Raw genomic sequence first — 22,413 nt, 5'->3', positions numbered from 1 at the left:
CCATATTAGAACTGCAGCAGACACTTAAACCTACTCAGGCAATTGATGGCTTTACCTGTAACTTGTATTATCTGCATTTTATTGAAAATAAGATTATATGCTAAAGTTTCTTAAAAAAAAAAAAAAAAAAAAAAAAAAAAGATTAAAGCATTGTTGAAGTTCAGAAATTAGCAAATAGAACACATCTACAGGCTTTTCCAAGGGGAGCCTTCCCCATCGCGCTGCTCATCCCTCCCCCAGCTGCCAAGCCACCAGACGTATCAAAACTGAGACAACATCAATAGTTAGAAACCCGTTGTTACCAATTTGAAATGGTTTTGTGTCTTATCATGTTTCATAACTGAGCTCTTTAAGAATTAAGAATTGGAAGATGTCAGCCTCTAATCAATAGCTTTTATTCATAAAATACAACCCTCTGTCAAACATTCTGCTTTTACTTTTCTTGAAGACTTGCCATCTTTTCAAATTGTTTTCTGTGGACTCAGACCAAGCAACATAACATGAAAAGAATAAAACATTCTTCCTACACCTGCAGGAAAGGTAACTGAATGGAATTCAAAGGCAGATTTATCATTTTTGCAAACTCTGCTTACTTGTTTTCAGCTAATGGCTTCACTTCAAGAACAGGTCTGACTACTCTTTAGAACTCTGAGCTTATTGAATATTTTAGTTTCTGAAATTAATGGAGTATAACATTAGGTTTCATCATAGGCTGTCACTAAGACAAATAACAATTTAAATATTAAAGCAAAAAAATCTTCTAGTTTTAGGAAGTTATTTTCAGATTTAATTAAAATCCCATCTTTTTCAGTATTGCCTTTCACAGTAATGTAGGAGTTTTTTCCCCACTATGGCCAGTTAGCCTAAAGTTTTTGAGAAGCACTTGCATGAACTTGTGGCACTCTTGCTTGGATTGGGACAAAGTGCCAGGAAGCCCACAACAGACTGGAATTTTTTCTATATTCTTCATCTTCAGCTGGTGTTCAGTCTTCCTTCCATTTACTTCCGACAGATATCAAAGAGGATTCTTGTTTTCTTCAAAGCTGGATCTGTTAGCATGAGAACCTAACATGAGTCCTTTGCTAAGAGCAGGCCCTATGCCTGGCACACAGTCGTCCTCTGCCTCGAGGGCTCTCTGGAACTGCTTTCTTCCTGGTGGCAGTCAGAGCTCGTGCCCTAAGAGCTCCACTTGAGAGATTAGATGGGCTGAAGGTGCGCTGAGCAAATTCTTCCAACGGCACTAAACTTAAACACCAGTGCCAATGAGAAGTACACAGATCCTGGCCTATAAAGCTCATCACTTTGCAGTTACCAAAGCCTCTGATCTCCAAGTTCCATGGTAAGCTAGAACCTACCAGCAAAGGCAAAAAGTCCAACATCCTTAGGACAAAAGTTCTCCTTTGCTTTCTCAGCTCTGCAGTTAGACCTCTGTACTCAGTTACACAGACACAAGCTAGGGCAGGTATAGCCACTTGAATTAACCTCATTGAACACTTTGATGGTTCTTTCACGAACATGGAAATACACAATTCTTCCCTCTTCTCCCTCTTTCCTCCTTCCCTCTTCTTTTTCCTGAAGTCTGTGACCTCAGGAAGCAAATTCAAAACATGCCAGGGCACTACTTAATATTACAGCCTTTACTTACGATTCAAATAGGAACTTTTATTTTAAAGCAGTATTGATTACAGCTGTCTCCAAATACGTGAAGTTTATTTCAGCTTCAGAATCACCCAAGTTGAGGTACAGTAAGCTGCCTCAATGCAACACAGAACTGAATTTGAGGCAGTAAGGTGAGCAACGTGCTGAACCTGGAAATTGATGGATTTATGAGAGGTAGGAAAAAGGCTGAAATACACCAAAAAACGCTTGCCCCAAATGCACTGAATACATCATACAAAAAACATTTTCTGCTTGCAGGACATCAGTTTCCTAAGGCAGAAAAAGCAAGCAGAAAATTCTTTAAAAAAAAAAAAAAAAAAACACCACCTTCATTTTGGCAGAAGACAGATAAGAATAAAGCCCAGAAAAGAAAAGGCTCAGCCAGAAAATACTTAAAGTTATGCTAGATACAAAAACATAATAAACAATCTCCTGGTAACCTATGCAGATGTTACATTACCACACTTAACATTAGCTTTTAGTAAAACATCCCAGGTGTCAGGCTCTATCTGCAGGAGAAAAGGCTCAACCCAAAGGTACATTTCCATGGGCCCCAGTGACACAACTCCTCACTGTTTTCATTAAACATTTTCTCAAAACCAACCTAGTTGATCAGGCAGCATCCCCAGCTACTATCAAGCAACGAAGGCTGTAACAGGAGGCATCACTAAGGCATTCACTCCCCCAGGTCACTACACTATTTCCATTTAAAAGAAAAAAAAAAAGGGGGAAGCAAGACAACTTCACAAGCACACTATTAAGTAAAAAAAAGAAAAAAGTATTTGACAAAACAACATTTTGAGCAGTTATTCTGTGACAATTCCCAGTTCTCAGTGGTTCGTTAAAAAATTACTCAAAAATGTTATTAATTTTTGTATGTTGTTATTGTACTGCAAGCACCTCAATGCCTTTCTATCTCTCCTTGCCAGGAAAAGAGGCTTTTGAAAGAGTTGTCAAATTTACAGGCTTTGTATTTCTCAAATTTAAAATCGACCATAAGTACATTTACTGGATTTACTGGATTCCAGAAAAGTCTACTGTATAAAATGATGCACACTTCCTAAAAAAGCTACAAAGAGTGCTGATGTAATTAAAAAAACATGAATAAGAGTTGTATTTTAAGCTACATTACACACCTCTAGTTCTAACATTGTCTAACTTTCGAGAGCTTAAAACGTTCACCAATTTTTTCTAGCTTTTTCCATAGATGTTAAGCTTTCTATCTGCTTACCACTTCAGCCTCAGAAGCAGCTGACAGCAATAAGGCAGCATTAGCTATGGCTCCACACCAGAAGGTAATACAACACTTTTTTTTTCCCCCACAGATAACTGCCTACAACAGAGCAAAGCAAGACCCAAGACACCTGCATTTCCTTGCAATATCAGCAAGGACCATGTTTCCATGGAAAAGGTTCTGGAGGCTTCTGCTCTTCAGCACATTCACAACCTGCTCAGCATTTGCTGGCTCTCACCAAACAGCCCCTGCACAACACACAGAGCTCCCTGTCCCAGGATGCTGCTCTTCCTCCAGTTCAGCTTTCAGAATCATAGAATCGTTAAGGTTGGAAAAATATCTCTAAGATCATTTAGTACAAATGCCAACCCATCACCACTACACCTTCTAAGCCATGATGGCCCTAAGTGCCACCTCTGCTCCTTTTCCTGAACACTCCCTGGGACAGTTTTTCCACCACCTCCATGGGCAGCCTGTTCTGATGCACTGGCACTCTTTTGAAGGAAAAATGTTTCCTAATATCCAATCTTTTCACCTCCAGTTTCTTGTGAACATGGCCCGAGAGCTGCAAAGGGGCTGGAGAAGAGCAGAAAATATATTCCCTGCATCCATCATGACTGGAAGGTAACATCCATCCAGCTCTATCCCTACTGCCCTGTATCAGGGTTGTACAGCTGAGATGAAGCCTGATCATCATCAATGCTGAGGGAGATCACAATGTGCACAATAGACAAACCTACTGCCTTGGCAGCTGCCTGTCTCTGCTGCAAAGCTTGAACTGCTAAAAGCTGGCGGCTCAGCAATCAGGAAGGGCGAGTAGCACAATGGGAAAGGCCCATTCTTTCCAGATATCAAAATGGTGTTAGAAATCTGAAGAGAAAATAGGAGGTCAGAAATGGTAACACAGATCATTCTTCCCCTTCCCTTGTTTTAGAAAAAAGGGCTGAGCTGTTTGAAACCTTCTATTAAGCAGACCTACAGAAACACATCCTGTGCATAGGAGTAGAGATACAGCTGGTACTCAACACCAACAACCAAAACACTGCCAGGCACTCATAGCAAGCTCCTAACTGTTGATGGAGATGCCACTGGACAAGTCCCTGCAAGGCAGGCAGCTGCTTCTGCTACTGACTTTCCTTATGGAAGAGCTCATCCCATGTCTCAAGTCAGCACACGCTGATGTAATTACCTCCACGAGGTGCGTTTAGGAGTCACCGACCCGCACCACAGGCAAGTGCATCCTGCAGCAGATCCTGCAGGCAGTGAGCTCAGAGCAGCTGCAGAGCAAAGACTGGGTCCCTGGTTGTTTCACGAAGGAGCTGAGAACCAGTCTGCAGGTAGAAAGTATGAGATTAGGCTCACAGCAGGCACAGCACCCAGCATACACTCCATTTAAGATTCATACACTGCATTCAAGACCTGCCTTCATCTTTCGTCCTTGTCCTTGACAGAAACCACAAAAACATCTCCTCCTTCAGCTGATCTTTCCTGTCCTCTCAATAAGACACAAAGGGCAGGAAGGATAATGTTCAGAGTATACAGAGCAATAAAAAGATGATTATTCTAGAAATTTGAATGTGAATAAGGCACTGGATTGAATTGGAAGCTAATGCACACTGTTCTAAGATTATATGCATAATATGCCATATTAAGAATTTACCTGAACAAGAGAGTTACTCTGAAAGAAATGGAGGTGCCAGAAGCTTCTGCAGCTAGTCCTGGATTATTTCAAATGGATGCAGCTCCTCCCAGCTCCACACAACAGTTCAGGGAGTTGTAGCTTCAGTGCAACAATGTTGCTTTAAAGAAAAATGCAAGCTGTGAAACTGTGTATCATTCATACCCAGTGCCTCGCCAGCCCACACCTTTTCACCAGCTAATTAAGGTATGGAAGTCTGTCAAAAATGTGGAGAAAAAAAAAAAAAACTATCTGCAAAAGGCAGTCATTTTATCAACACCCATTTGTTTCCAGAGCTTTCTGCCTACAGAAGCCCATCAACATCACCACATTCAATGCTACCCCAGGAGGAGTCTCAAAGGCTTGTGCTCACTTTGCTGCCTCGTATTTCTGCTCCTGCAGCCACAGAAGTAGGAATTCTACTGATGCAAATTGCAAGATGCTACTGAGATTGGGGAGATATTTGGGGCTGGCTACTGGAATCATCTGAATTCTTCATTTCAGAGAAGATGCAACTTCTGTTACCTCCATATGAGCAATAAACATTTCGGCATGGCATACATCTCTCAAACACAAGACACTAAAGGATAGGTAACAGGGACTTATGCAACCAACAAATCAATTTCCCCCAGCAATAACTGGACAAAAGAGGAACAATTCTTCCATACAATTTGTCAAGAGAAGCACAGAATTCCTATTTTCAGCATAGAATGTTTGTAGTTTGTTATAGAGGTGTAACATTTTAGTATTACAAACTATTCTATACTGAGCAAAACTGAATAAAGATGTAGCAGAAGAAAGGGTAGTGCAATAAACTGCAAATAAAAAGCAATACTAAATAACTAAATACTAACTGCAAATAAGCACTACTGCATAAAACAAGTGAAGTTTCTACTAAGAAAACTACAATTACTTTTGCAGTAATGATAAATCTTAATGCACAGAAGGAAAACAAAGGCTTTTTTGTTTCATTGGCTTACAGAAACAGTTTCCACTGTTCACCTCAGAGGTCAGAAAGGGCTGTTAAACAGTTCTGACACAGACTCCCAGTCAGCCCAGACCCAGGCAGAGTGTATGAGAAGTCCCAGCACCACAAAGCACACTTGGGCACCAGATTTACTTTGTCCTGCATTTCCAATATACAATGTTTGGAATAATTTTATTTCACCCCAATATATTCGTTCTTCTCTTAATCCACTCCTCCAGGCTGGATGGGGCTTTGAGCAACTTGGTCTAGATGGAGGCATCCCTGCCTATAGCACAGGTTGGAACTAGATGATCTTAAAGGTCCCTTCCAACCCAAACCATTCTACAGTTCCTTTTAAAGAGTTGTCTTGAGGAATCATGGAAGTCAGATTGGGAAATAAGGAATAGCCAAAATGACCTATGCATATTTTATTTCTTAGGAAACATACACATGCAGTGCTGAGATAGTATCTGAAGAGCCCCACTAGGAGAAGTGAAATGCATCCACGTTTGCTGTTTGGGATACGCACACTGCCACAGACTTTGCAAATGTTTGATGTGATGCAAATGTTCACTGCGCTGAGTATCAGATTGGCAGACAACGTGTAGATCCACACCGATAGACATCCAAAAGCTTGAGTTGCTTTCCCATGGATGTTCCCTCGCCTCTCCTAGTTCTTGTCAGTGGCCCATGGGGTGTTGTGCAAGAGAACTGGGCTGTGACAAAATATCTACTCCTTGAATGTCACATTCCATCCACTTCCTAAATGGATTAACCATTCTCAATGCTAACTATTAAAACTCCAGAAAAAAAAGTTTTTCACCACAGTTGATTTTAATCATTATTCAAAATTAAAATCAAACCAGAAAAGATACAGTCTTTGCAATTCTTAAATGCTGTGGTTTTCACTAAAAATAGGCAGTTTCACTTATTCTTGTGTATTGTGTGAAATATCTATGTGCTGGAAAGAAATAACAGTCAAATACACAAACTAACTCACCTAACTGCCTGCCTTCAGAGAGGCTTCAGTCAGGCAGCAGCTACTTCAAAGCCTACATTGCATACACCCAGAGACTTAAACCAAGAGAAGCAAGTGCCAAATTCAGGAGGCAGGAAAAGGCTTAGATTTAGGGGCCTCCCTGAGGCTAAACTTTTTTTTTTTTTTTTTTTTTAAATAAGAACTACAAAAACAAAAACACCTGAACTTAAGCCCTTCTGCAACAACGTGCACACAAGTCTCTCATAACCTTCCAAGTCACAGCCACCAAGGTTAATGACCCAGCATCAGGCACCCAGTGTCTGAGCTTCAAGAAAATCCTACAGATCCTTGCAAGAATCATTGAAGCTGCTTTAGGTTTACTTCAAAGTCTTGGAACCTAATGAGAGTAAACAAACAGGAGACACAACTGTTCAAGGTACTAATCCAGCCCTTCCTACGCAGCACCAATAAAGATGCCTGGTAGATCCTGCAAGAGCATTTTGGTTTAAAGGACTCAAAGCACAAATCTGGCAGATCTCCCTCTTCCCCTTTGGCTGAACCTGCTGTTATCAAGAGAAATGCTTCAGTCGCAACCACCCAGGGTTGATTCTGAGAACAGAGCAGCAGCACACAGATTATTTGTTACTGATCAATTCACACTGTCTTGATGGCACGCTTTTTCCTGCAAAGCTATGGAATAATCTGACCTGTGTGCCCCCCAAAACAGTACGTTCTCAAGAAAGGCAATATAAAGAAGAGATCATTTTCATTCTCTTTCTTTGTTTTTATGGCAAAAGTACAAAAGGAAGTTTTAAGGAACACATAAAGTTGGAAAATACAAGAATAAAAACAGTATGCAATTAAGAATGAAAATTCCTGCATATAAAAATATTGAGTGCATCCCTATGTGCCTGAGCCTATTTGACTTTTTCAGATGTCATCTACTGCAAACAACATAAGAACTACAAAATATTGAGATCTATGGCTTCCAGGGGCCAGCACCACACACACACACACACACACACACACACACACACACACAAGCTAAGCATTCCATATTGAAATACAGAAATATCAGTTGTAAAAAAAAAAAAAAAAAAAAAAAAAAAAAATTTGCATTAGTCCACTGTGCTTTGAGTGGGTAACGAAACAAAAATTGTATTTGCAATCCACATGTAGCTTTCCACCTATACGAACTTCTAATTAAACTACAAATCAAGCTTTGTCCGTATTACAGTCTTGCAGGGGCTGCCTGCCTCTCCCGTCTTGGCTTGCATGTGGTTTTATAGCTTCACCTTCCACTACCAGACCTGGCACAAGATTTAAAAGAGGGAAGGAGGGGGCAGGGTATCACTTCTATCTGCCGCAGTAGAAATGATACCCATCTCTCTTTGTAACTGGAATTAATTTATTGATGCCATTCAACACATGGTGTGATGAGCAGCTGCAAGGACAAAACACGGGTTCAGTTCTGCAAGATGAGATGAGCCCATCAAGGAGCCCCCATTTAGTCTGCAGCACCCATTATTCCCATAATTTATCTCCTGCTGCCTCCCAAAGCTGATTTAATTCTCTGACCTGGCAGAAAACTAACCCAGCAAAAACAAAATACCACACACAAACACAGCACAGATTTTGCTGTTGGGTTAGCATGTTAAATTAACTGACAAATTAGTCTGTCAAGTGTTCACTGGGTAAAACCACACAGAGCAGGAGAGGAAGCAAGAACTTGATCACAGCTCACGTTAGCTTATCTGCCTGAGGTGCTGTTGGCTGAAAATAAGAACCTCAGCCTCCTGAGTATTATCCGACCACAGCCCAGCTTTCCCAGCTCTGGCCTGTTAACTTTCACTCCTAAGCAACCCTTATACACCTTACCTGATAATACCTGAAGAGTCAAGCCTGGCACCTTTCATATCTCTCATAGACTCCCCCTAGTCTATGTTATGTTGAATTATTTACTTGAAAAAGTTGCAGCAACATATCCAAATTCGTCTTCAAAGTTAGCAGTTACAATGATTCTCTTAATGCATACATACGCATCAGAAACCAGATAAATTCACCGAGTGTAGCAGCTTAATTCAAAGAATCATTTCTCCTTTTATACAGCTTTGCCCTAGGGTGGAAAAAAAAAAAAAAAAAGAAAAAAAAAAAAAAGGTAGGTTGCCCTGGTATTTAATCTCCCTGTTTAAACAAATTTTAGAAGCAAGCCTATTATTCACTCAGAAGTATGTCTTCGTGTACGAGGTTACGGTCTTGGCAACAACATCCTATCTAGGAATCACAGCTACAGAATGGCATCTCTCAAATAACTCACATGAGACAACGTGAGAACAAATCATTCTGTTCTGTTCATTGTTTTAAAGTTTCACCTTTACATTTTACCACTGAACTCCATTAAAAAAAAAAAAGTAAATATAAATGTATCACTCCTTGGAGACCATAAATGCTTTCCAAGTGCAATGAACTTCAGTTATTAAGCATTTTCTTAACACAACAGTAAACATTTTTCAACTTCATCTCCGAATATTTAACCCCATGTCTCGGTTTACTGCTTACAGAATCCAAAACCAATCACCGAGGTCACAGAAGACCACTGAAATACAGTTCAGATAACAGATTTACAGCTGAGCTGAAAGATTAGTTCTGAAAGACTTTCTTTCCTCCAAACTTGTGCTGATAACACACCTGTTCTTTCAGATAATCACTAAAAAAAGTCTAAGCAAAACACAGCATGCAGTAAATAATCAAATAGAAAAAAAACCACCCCTCAAATAAACACTAACATTTGGATTGTGTTTATTTAAAGCAGAAGTGGAAACATGGAGCAATTAAATAACAAAATAGCCAGGTAGTCTGCTGCATGCATACCTACCGTGTTTGAAATAACCATTCTTAGATCACTCAACAAAGCAGAACAGCTGTAAATTTAGAGCCTCGATTTTAGTTCTGCCCTATCCATTAATATTTCCTCAAAGGAGTCGAGAGTCAGTAGTGAATAGCAGCTAGCACAGTGCCCAGGATCACGCCTTGGTGGCTCTTGAAAGCCTCCAAGAAGGAGACTCTGCAGCCTCTGGGTAGCCAGTTCTCCAATACCTGCAGCACAGAAGTGCTGCCTGATGGTCAGACAGAACATCCTGAGGTCATTTGTGCCCCTTCTGGTCCTGGCACTGAGCAGCAGAGAGGGACAGATAACCAAGTCACAGAATCACTGATTGGCCTGGGTTGGGAGGGACCTCAAGCATCATGGATCTCCAACCCCCCCACCACAGGCAGGGCCACCAACCTCCCCATTAAATACTAGACCAGGTTGCCCAGCGCCCCATCCAACCTGCCATTGAACACCTCCAGGGATGGGCATCAGGGGATTTGCTTTACAGATTGTTTCCTATCGCAACACATTTTATGCTGATTTACACAGAGAGCTAAAATACAGCATACCAAAGCTAGGGCATCTTACAAAATCTCTTTTAAGGTTTTCTGCCCTTCAGCTGCAGGTCCTGCAGCACACCATTCACACAAAGATTTATCTGCATGCCACTGGTAGCTGACCCCACCTACCCATCTGCCACAGCAGACAAAAAGAGCAAGTTTTTAAAAGAGATCTCTTCTCAATTCTTAGCGCAGCAAGGCCTTGAGCCAGACAAAACATATAAATGCTTAGAAGTTGTATGTATAAAACCTTTTGTCCCAGTGGATCCCTAATTAGTTCATTAAAATATCTGAACCCGGAGGAAATCACGAACTTCCAAACTGAAAAGCAGCTGCCACAGGGATGACACAAAATCCATCTAGCAAAAAAGGGAAAAAGAAAAAACAACTAATTTGTCTCACACGTGGAATTACAGAGAGATCTCTAAATTGTCGTGGTGTAATTTCATTTTCCTCCTGTGAGGGACAGCATTTCTAAGAATCTTCATGCTGTGACTTCACTGGAGTTTGGTCACGTGCGTTTTCAGAGCTGGAAACCACTGTTCTGTTGAATTCCACAGCCAAACTCCTATGTTCTGTACAGCAGCAGCATTTCACTTCCCATCTCAAAACACATCAGCCATTGTTCACCTTGTTATGCTCTGAGCTATTTAAAATATGCTTTAATATCCAGGCCTCACATAATCCACAGACACAGACTCCTCACATTCCATTTTAAAATACAATTCAATTTTCTCTGCTCGTGGTTAGGAGCCTAAAAAAGATGGCCTCATTTTTCACATTAGCTGAGCAAAGTCCTGGCTGTCACTGACCTATTATTTTGGCCTATATTTCAAAGTTGTACAGCAAGAAGACAGATATTCTTTAACATGTAAATGCAGACATCAAATCCAATAAAGATTGGCCAGAGTCTCAGGACATGCTAATGCCTGTAAGGTTTTTAACAGTTTAGATAAAGACCCCATTGCCCCCTGTGACCCAACCAAGCTGGCCAGACCACCCATCTAGCAGCAGAGCTCGCTCACACTCAAGAAGCCATCCCTGGCCAACAGACTCAGCGTAAGCTGACCTTTAGGACCACGCCAAGCAGTGTATTACACAAACCACACTTCAGGGTCAGAGGGAAGACCCACCTGCAGACCCGACAAGCTATTTCAAGCAGCACTGTCACTTGGGAGCTGGAAAAATTCTTCCTAGAGACTCATAGGTTTGCAAAATGCTGGACATGGAAAAGAACAATAAAATGGCTTTTGTTTCTAGAAAACATACAATAAGTATAAAACTGATGGTCTGCCAGCATCTTTCTCAGGTTTCAGTACAATTTGCCCCCCAGGAGGGGGAAGCTGCTCCTAATTCTACTGCTTTCAGGGTACAGAAACTTTCCCATACCTCCAGGGAAATGCCAGACATCAGTGCACCACTGCCCAGCTGCCCCCATCTGGGTGTGTGGGAGCTGCAAATCACCAGAGCTATTTCTGCTTGTTTTGCATTGGACTTTTTGTGTTTGTTTGTTTGTTTTGTTGTTGTTTAACCACAGTTCTATGGAAAAGAAGCAAAGCATTCATGAAATACAGATCTTTTACCCAGTCCTCATTTAAAAAATGCCATTATTAGCTTGAAACAATGATTCTTTTTCTTTTTCCTATTTACACATTGAAACACGCTCACCTACTCAGTTTCTTCCAAACTTCAAACTTTATGGCTTCACTCAGGCCGATGCACTGAAAAGGCTCCTAACACTCAGGTGACTACAAACAAGTAGATTACAAGTAATGTTTCGTATACAAACCAGGAAAGAAAATTGTTCTTTTCTGCCTGTAGGAAGTTTCCACATTTACGATCAAATACAGCATCTATGCTACTAAAAAATGCAAATTGTTCTATTACTATGAGGTATTTATTTCAGATTTAAGATCCAAAAATGTAATTTCATATCCCACAACATCTAAAAGCAGTGTTTGAAACCTCACTTACTGGTTTTCAAATTGGTATGTTATATTTATTCAACAAGCAGTCATTTCGAAGCAAGACAAGAAAATGATGGACCATGTCAGATTTTAGTCTTTGGAAGTAATGGAGTGTGGACAATCTTACTTAATTACTTTCCAAAGAATTAATTTAGTGAAATCATGTTAACATATCATTATCCCACCCCATCTCCCTTAAAAAACCTCAGGGAGCTACTTCCACATTTTAATTATATAATGGATGAACATTCATTTTGTTTCATGGAAGAGCAGCATCACGCACAGTCCCCTCCATGCTCCCTCTAAGCTTTGGCAATACCTTACAGCCGCCCAATTAGTGGCATCTGCAAACAGCACACACCCCACTAAAATACAGTCATCGTACTGTTTCATGCAATACTCCTACTTATTCTCTCATATCTCTCTCATGATTTTAATTACCTAAGGACAGGTTCTTCATTACTTCTCTCGACCAACAAGCTTCAGCATCAAACTTTAAAAATTTCAGCTTGAATTTCCAAGGAAAGGAAAAACAGAAGTCAGAATAAAGCCTATTAAAATGTATGTCACTGACTGCAGTACTCATTCTCTTCCTCCTCATGTATTCTCTTTTCAATAATGTACTTCTAATATAATTTTAATCCTTATCTGAATTGCTTGCACGTGGTTTAAGCTTCAATAAAAGAATTTGAGTTTGGGTATTCTTAATTAGAACTTAAAACACGCACTTCAGTTGTGCAAAGTACTATTAAATTTTTTAAAAAGCTTGAAGATCAGATAAAGCATGTTTTGCTGCTGAGAGCCCAATGCTTTAATTTACAATTCTCTATGTTGTTTTATTCATGAAAAAATACTTGATACTTGCAGTTTCTCCCCATCCTGCTAACACTGACACAGATTCTCTATTGAGGTTAGACTAACACAGTAAGACTCTCTCACGACTGGTCGATATTTTCATTTGTTTTTAAAAGCTTATTTTAAAAAATTAAAAAGCCACCCTTCCTCCCTCCTGCCAGTTTTAGTAACTACAATTAATGCTATTCATGATGAAAAAGAGCTTTTAGTAATTCGTTATTTGGAAATACATAGCTAATTATAGAGCAACAAATTCATTTTACTTATATGGCATCTTAATAGTAAGAGTTTGAGCTTTAGTAGTCTAACAATATATATTGTGAAAGTATCCATTACAGCAAGTTAATTTTATTTCATAGTGAATGGTTCATTTTGCATTCAATTACTAGACACATGATACACATGTTTCTGTATGCCACTCTTCTCCTCAATCTCAAAATAGAAGCAACTTGATAGAAGCTCATCTTATGTGCTGTATAGTTTGAAACATGAAGCAAACATCTAACAGAGCCCAATTCTGCAGTACATTTAAGGGTCCAACTGGTAAAAGCCAGAAGAAATTGCAATGATAAAGTGTTCTCCAAGCAGTTCTTGCTAATAAAATCTTTTGCTGTCCTACCAAACTGACAGAAGCTTCATATAGGTCATCTCCACAAGTCCAAAACGTGCCATGGTCCTGCAGAGCACAAGTCTAAAGATGAAACACAAGAAAGCCTGGTATGCCTTCCTCCCTCAACATGTTATTTGCTATTGAGAAACAAAATAAATAAACATGAATAAAGTGATTAACATGTTTTGCAGCACCACTTTGAACACGCTTGCAACATCCTTTTCTACATGCAGTACATTGATTTGTTCAAGGAGACAAATCCAGTTTCTCTTTGCATTATTCCTGAAAATGGTGACAGTGAAACAAATTACAACCCCTTCTAGCCTTGATGGCTTTAAGCTAGTGACCTGAAAACTGCAAGACTCTGATTAGCATTGTTGATGCCCTAATCTACATACTGCTGTGCAATTTAGGTCCAGCTGTAGGAAGAGAGTAACTGGATGTATTTTGGAAAGTCAGGGAGAGGAAGTGCAGGAGTCAGACGTCAAAGAAAACTGCCAAAATAATACTATCCATAGAGGTTTCCTGTTTGTGGGGTTCATTTCCTCACCATTAGGGCATCCCTATGCTTGTAGACAGATGAGTCAGAGAGAAAATGTACATATATTCAATTCATTTGGGAGAAGCAGCAGATAATTTTCAGGTAACTTGGAAATCAACCAACCAACACCAAATACACGAGCAGAGTCACACAGTCTACTTCTCATAACTTTGGGGTGAATGAGAAAGGAAAGAAACTGACAGTTGTCAGAACTATTACCTAGCAAAAACCTTAACAATATGATGCAGCAGCTTTGTAAGGTGCTACTTTTAAAAGTTCAGGGTTTATTTGATTGACTTTTTAAAACAGATGTTGATACAGTTAAAATCACTTCAAAATTTCCATGAAATCCATACTTTTCTACTGACAACTGTACTAATCATTTTGATGATAAGTGCTTTAAAAGAAATAATTAACATTATAGAACCCTTTAGAGATAAATCAATTCCATTTAGAAAGAATTTGTTCTACATTTCTTTACTGCTTCTCCCAAATACTCTAAATTTGATGTTTCTGTTGAGCAAGGCTGCTGTTTGCAGAAGTGACCATTTGACAGCTACTGTTTCCCCAATAGCCAAGTGAAGAATACTATGAGTTATTTGTAAATGAACCACAGATAAACTCTCCCTTCCTCCTCAAAGATCACACAGGCGTCTTGCAGAACGCAGGAAGCACTAATTTTACCTTTCATATTTGACTCCCCAAATACGATGCCCACAGCTACCAGTGTAGTGCAGGCCACATTTCTTAGACCATAGTTACTGCTGCGACTGGAGAGGGAATTGCGGTCAGAGGATCCACACACCAATGCCCAAACCCCACCTGACATGTTTGTAATCATAACAGGTGAATTTCTGAACTGCAAGAGTGATTAGGAGGCAAGATAAGCACTGTACATAATGCCAGGATGTGCCTTGTTCTGCAGAATTTCATCTCCAGTGTGGTTCTCTTTATCTCTTCTTACACAGCTACTAAAAAGCTTGACACTGAACTGCCTTACCAGTGCTCTACTCTTCAGTTTGAGGAATGCTTTAGTAAAATATTGGTTGACTGTGAATGAACATCACAGTTTTCAAACTAAAAACTACAGAAGAGTTACATCAGAGAGGGTATCTACAACCTGGCACAGTTAATCCAAATGAAGCTTGGGTGATTATTTGTTACCATTTATGTGATGCAAAATAAACAAAGCATTTAATTACCTAGAAAGTGAGATGTTGGTTGAGAACCATCCTTAAGATAGGCACTAGAAAGTTATTTTGGCGTCTTTGGTTTAAAGAAAAAATAAAGAATAGGCAAAAATTTTGCCCTGAAGAGCTCATCCTCTGAAAACACAGAGGGAGATTTCTAGATAGTATGATAAATATCAATGAGGTAGGCATATACTGCTTCCTCTGGGTCTACAGCTAAGGGAAGAAGAATGAAATAACTTGATTAAAAAGCACGTTGCAAGTTCATATTTCTTGCTTTGATGCCATCTCCGACTGACATCTGAATCCATTAACATAGTGGTTCTCAAATGCCAACTCTATCCCACTGCTCTGTAAAAGCGCTGAAGGAAGTAGATGTCTTTGAACTAGATGTGCTAAATATTTGTCCTAGATTTTAGACATGCAGCTCCAAAAGAACATGTTTTCTTTGCCTCTTTCTTCTCTCCTGTCTCCATTTACAATATTTGTATACTCTGTAAACTACAAGAACACGTTACTACACAATCACATGGACCAGGCCAGTATAGTATCAAAAAAAAAAATCCTTCTCCTGAACTCTGAACCATTTCTAGAGAAAAAGGAAGGCTCAGGGTAAACTTGCCAATTTGCCCTCCTGTTACCTCTTCCCTCTCTAACCAGGTCCTCCAACAACCAAGACCCTGTTTCCCTTACCCCATCACAACCTCCCAGCACTGCACTCCTTCCTCCCCTTGCACGGAAGCTTCTGCATACCCTCGGCAGCCACCACCTGTCCCTAGCAGGGAAAGAACTGGAACACTGGAGAAAACACAGCTGTCCTTGTGCCAAATGGAGACGTTCCCACTGCCCAGGCCACCTGTGCTGCCCACAGGTTATCTGCATTATTCTTATAGGAGCACTGGCTTTGTATTCTGATCTTTTCACATAGACAGTCTCTTGTTTCTTCATCTTCAGACAACCAATAATTCCCATTACGTCTGTACTAGTGTAATGCTATAAAGGGACAATGATATCAGGATGGCAAAGTCCTTGGCTGCAGCAAATGAGAACGAGCCTGAACACAGCAGCCATGGATGCAGAAATGAAGGAAAAGAGCAGCTTACCTTCAGAAGACCTTGGGTAGGCAGGGAACTCCAGCAAGAGGTGCCTTCACCTACACTGCCAACACTTAAATAAGGGCTGGGAAGGGGTGGATCCCGGTTCCAACCCTTGAGTCACTCAGGTACGTTGCGTGCACCTGAGCTCTCCTGGGTTGGCCCTGCTCACCCACCAGGTGCTCAATCACTGCTTCAGGCTGTGACTGAGTATTGCCACTACAACTTGTAAAACTAGAATTAATCCTCATTTCCTCTCTTCGGAAGGAAAAACTTCTCAACCTACAACAATGGCCAAATCAAGCGCTTACCTACTATTGCTTTATTTTGCTTTGCCCAACACCTAAGTCATATTTTTCTTCAAATGCCTATCACCTGCTCATACTGTTTGATTCTTCTTTATTCCTGCCCTACTCATGGCCCATATCACCTTTCACAGTACCCCTTATACTTGAAAGAGCTTTTCACTTCCTTCCAAAGCAGTTTTCTTTTCCACTTTCAACCTTAAAACCTTCACTGGTATTTTTCATCTGCATTTTTTCCCCTTATGGGTCACGTGTGTCAGTATGAAATATCTGATCATCTCAAGGCACTATTCAAAGACCCCATTCTCTTGTTCTGCTTCATCTCGTATAATGAAGTCTCACTGAATGTTAACTCATTGAAGGAAAGACTTTGAATCAAACCACTTTCTTTTATAAACACAGAATAATTCAAGTTAACAACAGTTTCCTGAGCTCTGCACTGACAATTGCATGACAAATGGGCAAATAATCTCTTCAGCAACTCATTCAAGAGGATAAAACTTAAGGATTAACTACGGTTTTCAAACCTATATGCAACATGAGTATATATAAGGTGTATTTTCATCTCACATACTATGTGCTCAGGGTTACAAAATCAACAGAACTGTGAGTTCTCAGAAATAAGATACTCCACTTATTCAAACTGCTCAGAAAGTGCTTTTACTCCTACTATTCCCACATGTATGCTACTGCCATGAATACAGCAAAAGCAGAGCCCAAGGATTTTGGTAGGAAGCCAGCTTGCTTACAAATGGATTAGAGTACAGAGTTTGAAATGAATCAATGCAATGCATATTTTCTTGTTAAAAAATACTTGCAGTGAAATATTTACTAAGTTGAGGCAAAACAGGCATCTGTTATTAGCACACAACCCCCGTACATAGTCATGATTTTCCCTCTGGAAGAGCTCGGAGAATACTGCAGTCCCACACAATGCATAGCTCAATTCTTCACATTCTAAAAAATGACTCCTACAACATCAAGGTCCGCACAAAGTAGTGTTTTCTGTAATCCTACCCCTGTCATACAGCACACCACAAAAAGAATCCTGCGAGATGTGGAAAAAATGAAGATATGAGAAGAGCTGTTTGATGCAAGCTTTTTGATGCAGTTGTTGCCATAAAGCGATTTAATACTAACCTGGCTCCAGCTGCTCAGACAGCAGAAAGCCAGAGCACTGTTAAAACCTGGAGGAACTAGAGATTAACAGGTCAGTTTTTACTGACATTTGAGATTAGGAAAGCTCCTTATTTTGCTGCTGGAAAGTGGTAACCAATCTCCAAATATGCGATTTTCAATTCTTAAGTTTTCCAGGAGCAACTCCCAGCAGCGTTTAGCACACACGATGTATTTTCACCCCATAACAGCAAACACCAGCCAGCTCCATAATCCCCAGCGCCACGCAGGCCAGCCTCACAAGTATTTCCTCTGATAACACCGACAAATTCCTCACTTCCTTCTGTCTTTTCCACAAGCTGTCACGGCGGGCCAAACAGCTCGCCTTCCAGGCCACCACGCACATCACACCAGGCAGCCTCTTAAGTGACATAAACGTTAAAAAAAAAAAAAAGAGGAGAACCAGGTGACAGCAGAACAGCTGCCCCAGCACTGCTCGGAAGGTTGCAGCTCAGGGATCCCAGGGCCACCTGCCCAGGCCGGCGGGACGCTGCGCGCTCACAGCTCTCGGTGTGACACAGCGCGGCCGTACACGAGGGGCGTCCGCCGGGCTGAGGCGCTCCGCAGAGCCGCACGGCGGTGCGCGACCGCTCGCTGCCGGCTGCTCGAAGCGGATACACGCACGCACATCCACGCACGCACGCGTGTACGCGAATTCCTACGGGCCAGGTGCAGAAGTTCCCCGCGGCTCCGGAGCTGCGCAACGGGGAGGCCGAGGAACGAAGTTTCCTCCCTCCCGTTCTCCCCGCGGCTCAGCCGGGGCCGTGCGGTCAGGCCTGCCCGCAGGCCCTCCTCTCCCCGCCGCCGGCCTCCGCCTTCGCCCCCGCCCCGCCGGGACGCCGGCACCTCGTCGCTCCCCGCGGCCGCCCCGCTCTCACCGTTGCAGAACTGGAGCAGCGAGGAGGTGTCGTAAAGACTGCTGTAGCTGGAGAAGCCGTCCTCCATCCTGCCGCCGCGCCGCCGGCCTCCCCTCGCCCGTCCCGGCGGCCGCTTCGTCCGCGCGCTGAGGAGCGGAGGCGGCGGGGGCCGGCGGCGGCCTGCTGCCTGCCTCACTCAGTTGCCATGGCAACCCATTCACTCCGCCGCGGATGGGGCGGCGGCCGCGCCGGGGCTGCGGGAGGGGGCGGCCGCGGGGCGGGGCGGGGCGGGGCGGGGCGGGGCGCTCCCCGCTGCCGGGTGCTGCGCGGCCGGGGACGCCGCGGCCCGGGATCTCCGCTCCACCGTCAGAGGGCGGCCGGCGAAGGAGACCGCGGGGAGAAAGCCGAGCGGAGAGCGGCGTCTTGCGGCCGCTTCTCCTCGGCGGCAGCCCGCAGCACGGGCACCTCCGGGTGAGCCCTGCTGAGCGGTGCCCGAGAGGGAGCGGGGTGGGGAGCTCCCTGGGAAGGTGCCCCGAAGCGATCCGAAGGCTGAAGTCGGTGGGAAGAGGGTGAAGTTTGGGATGCGGGGAATTACAAGTCGGCATGCGTTCGGCAGGAGTTTGGCGGTCTGACTGGGGTAGCCTGTCTGCTCGGTGCTGCCTCAGCGTTCCCCTTCTGCCAGCTTAACAGCTCCCCTTGCTTCCCCTGGAGCAACCGCTGCGCAGGTCTGGCCCTGCGGCCTCTTCGTTTCGGAGGCCATAGGATAGAGCTGTCACCATAGTGCTGTGACTGATTCTCTCTTACACTAACAAGGTGAAGATATGCGCTGGACCTCAAAGTCCGCACAGTCCCAACCCTCTGCCGTGGGCTGACTGCCCAACCAGCTCAGGCTGCCCCATCCAGCCCGGCCTTGGGAACCTCCAGGAACAGGGCACCCGCAGCTCTCTGGGCAGCGGTGCTTCACTGCCCTCTGAGTAAAGAATATTTTCCTAACGTCTAACCTAAATTTCCCCTCTCTTAGTTTAAAGCAATTCCCCCTTGTTCCCTTGCTATTAGGCCGTGTAAAAGTTGGCTTCGGTTTCTGTGCTAGAAATGCTGATGTATTCAGTGAACAAAAGCCATTTTTATTTCAAGCTCCTCTGCAGACATGACAAAAACAACACGTTGCATTTCTATAGCACCTTTCCTCTTCAGAAATGCCAGAACACTTAAAGTGTGCCTCTATGTCTCAGTGTTTTAAGGAGCTTTTTTTGCATGACAGTTCCATCATGTGGATCCAGCTACAGGCCTGAGTTCTGTATATATGAGTCTTTGCACCAACCACTGAGCCATAGTAGTGCTAACACAAAAATATGCTGTAAAATTAGGCTAGGATATCAGTTCCATATTAAAGCAGGGTGAAAACTGCTCCCTTCTGAATTGCCATTGCCAATATTGGTAGAATTGAAGAGATCTCCAAACCAGCGTGATGGTGCTTGTGTCTGACAGAGACCACAGTGTGTTATAGCTGCAGGCTATAAAAGAAAGGAAATTTGTAGTTGTGTAGCTAAAAATAAATTATAATAAAAATGAAAATGACTTCAAAAATACAATGTTTAAAGTCAGCCATAATTCTTTCTAATCTTTAAAATTAACATAGGTCCCTTAGGTTTTCTCATGGCCTTCTCAGGCATAATCCATCAAACTTTTCCAAAACATCATATTTTTCTAAAACAATATACACACAAATACGTACACATGCATGGGATTTTTTTTCCAGATAAGGTACAGTACTAGAGAAATGAAGCTCATTTTTAGTACCAATTAAGAAGTTCATTTTAAAGCATCATTACTGTCATAAGTTCCTCATTCTGAGGCTGTGGCATGTTCTAATGCACTGATTTTCCAATTGCTAGAGATAGTTTTAACACAAGCAGCATGCTCTCCAGGAGCTGTCAACGTTAGCTTCATCCATACCTCCTTAAGATGTGCACATTTTGGAAAATAAATCTATGAAATCTGAACTGCGGTGCATGATTTTAATATCAAACAGTTTCTGTACAGTTCTGTAGCAATTGCAGCATCAGATGAATCACATGGTAAAGGATATCAGAAGTACTATACGTGTAGCAAAAAATGATGTCAGAGTGTTAGAAAAATCAGAGAAGTAAACACCTGGCAACTTCTACAGTGTGTTTTGCTGCCAAAGAAAGAACAAAAAGGGGCAATAGAGCTCCATTTCAGAGAGAGCAAATTAAAATTAACTTAGAAAATAGGACCTAAACCTGATCTGAGCACAGCATCCTTGAAGAAAGTGAAAATACCTGATCCTCACAATGGATTGCCTACTGAAATTAGCTGTGAAGGTGTTGTGAAGCCAACAGTGAAGCCTTTCTGCTCACTACACTGAAAATCATCTCAGTGAAATGATAAAAGATGATCTCAGCTCAGATTTCTAGATGCAGTTATGATGCCGTTATATTCAGAGGGCAAGTGCTGGAAAAGGAAAGCACTATTTAACACACAATTTAATTACAATGATTTTTAGACCTCTCACAATCTTATTACACTAACCTGCACTATGGGGCACAAAATGAGAAATTCTATCTGGCTGCATGAACAATGGAACAATGGATCTGAAGAATTCACTAATATTTCAGCGGGCATTCTGGTGGTGGAGCTAAACAATGCAAACACTTCTACAGTCTATTCTTCAGTGAGCTGTAGCTTTAATCATTTGTACATGTCCAAGGTAAATGACAGAAATGTGAATGTAGCATCCTGAGCAATATAGTAGGAATGATGTATTTTGAGGGGTTCTGTTGTACATTTGTGCAAATTACTGCTGACAGTGTTAAAACTCTGTAGGACATTTTATTTTGTATCATTTGCATTGAGTGGGGTAATATAAATAACTGTTTGATGCATGAAAACAAAAGAGCTTTCATATATCCTTAGCAGAATTCTCAGGAGGTCATACTTCAATTTTAAGAGAAGGAAACCTTGCTTACACTCCCCATTTACATGCTGGCATCAAATAATTTTGATGTTATATATATTTATGTTTCTTTTTTTTTCTATTTCTTTGCATTACTAATAAATATGTAAAATATCCTGTAGCTTTTTCATATGAGAAGTGTAACAATTCATAACTCTCAACAGGATAGAGTTGTATAGCATTCTGATATGATGTAGCAGGTAACATTACAGCAAGCCGTTTCCATCACATGCCAATACTAAGAAAAAAAAACAAGTTACAGTATCATTTTAAAGTCCACTAAAACAATAGCACTGGTTCTAAATCTTATTCCTATAGTATCTACACTTAGCAAGAATGTTGGGAGAAAAAAATCTGAATCCAAACACATTCCAACTGACCAGTAACAAAGAATTTTTCGAAAGTGACTTTTCTTTCCAGGTCATTTATTTGGCTCTGTCATACAACAGCATCAGGATGTTTTTGCCTTTTTGGTGATTGCTTTGACAGGCTACCTTTCGTCCTCTGACATCTTGATCTGTGCAGGACACCACTGCATTCAGTGAGTATATTCGGTGGCATTTGGTAAGGAACGGACACTAGAGTTTGGGTCCTCACAGCAAAACCTGCTGCGCAGGTCTGCCGATGGGCTTAGGCACTCCCAGCCCTTCTTTGCAGAATTTAGAAGAGTTGAAGCCTCAGTTCAACACAGAGGATGAAAGGTTTTTGTTTCAGGTCACTGTAACACATATACACAGAACAGATCAGAAAAGTTTGAACAGCTGTTGCACACACGGGGCCTATTTTGTAACCAGAGAAAACTTCAATATGCAAAGCATCTAGCACTGTCAGCAGATGTGGTGGTTTCACTAAAATTTATCAGTGGATATAATTATAGCATCTATTTTACTGT

The 22,413-nt window shown here is 41.8% G+C and overlaps 1 protein-coding gene across 5 annotated transcripts in view; it reads right to left on the bottom strand.

Moving 5' to 3' along the window:
• The window catches only part of EML1 (EMAP like 1), a 118,349-nt gene that overhangs the window by 60,706 nt on the left and 35,230 nt on the right, over nt 1–22,413 (bottom strand). For 2 of the 5 annotated variants that reach the window (XM_052693347.1, XM_052693349.1), the window contains exon 1: nt 18,566–18,724. The exons of 1 other annotated variant lie outside the window; for it this stretch is intronic. In XM_052693347.1, the coding sequence (XP_052549307.1) occupies nt 18,566–18,632 (67 nt within the window). In that variant the 5' untranslated portion in view covers nt 18,633–18,724. Of the gene's footprint in view, nt 1–18,565; nt 18,726–22,413 lie in introns of those variants that run through there. 2 more of the 5 variants (XM_052693346.1, XM_052693350.1) reach the window with 2 other exon arrangements.

Source organism: Tympanuchus pallidicinctus, unplaced genomic scaffold (assembly GCF_026119805.1).
Source record: "Tympanuchus pallidicinctus isolate F22 unplaced genomic scaffold, pur_lepc_1.0 scaffold3, whole genome shotgun sequence".
In the NCBI taxonomy this organism is placed as follows: Eukaryota; Metazoa; Chordata; class Aves; order Galliformes; family Phasianidae; genus Tympanuchus; species Tympanuchus pallidicinctus.
This window is presented reverse-complemented; position numbering and strand designations above follow the sequence as displayed.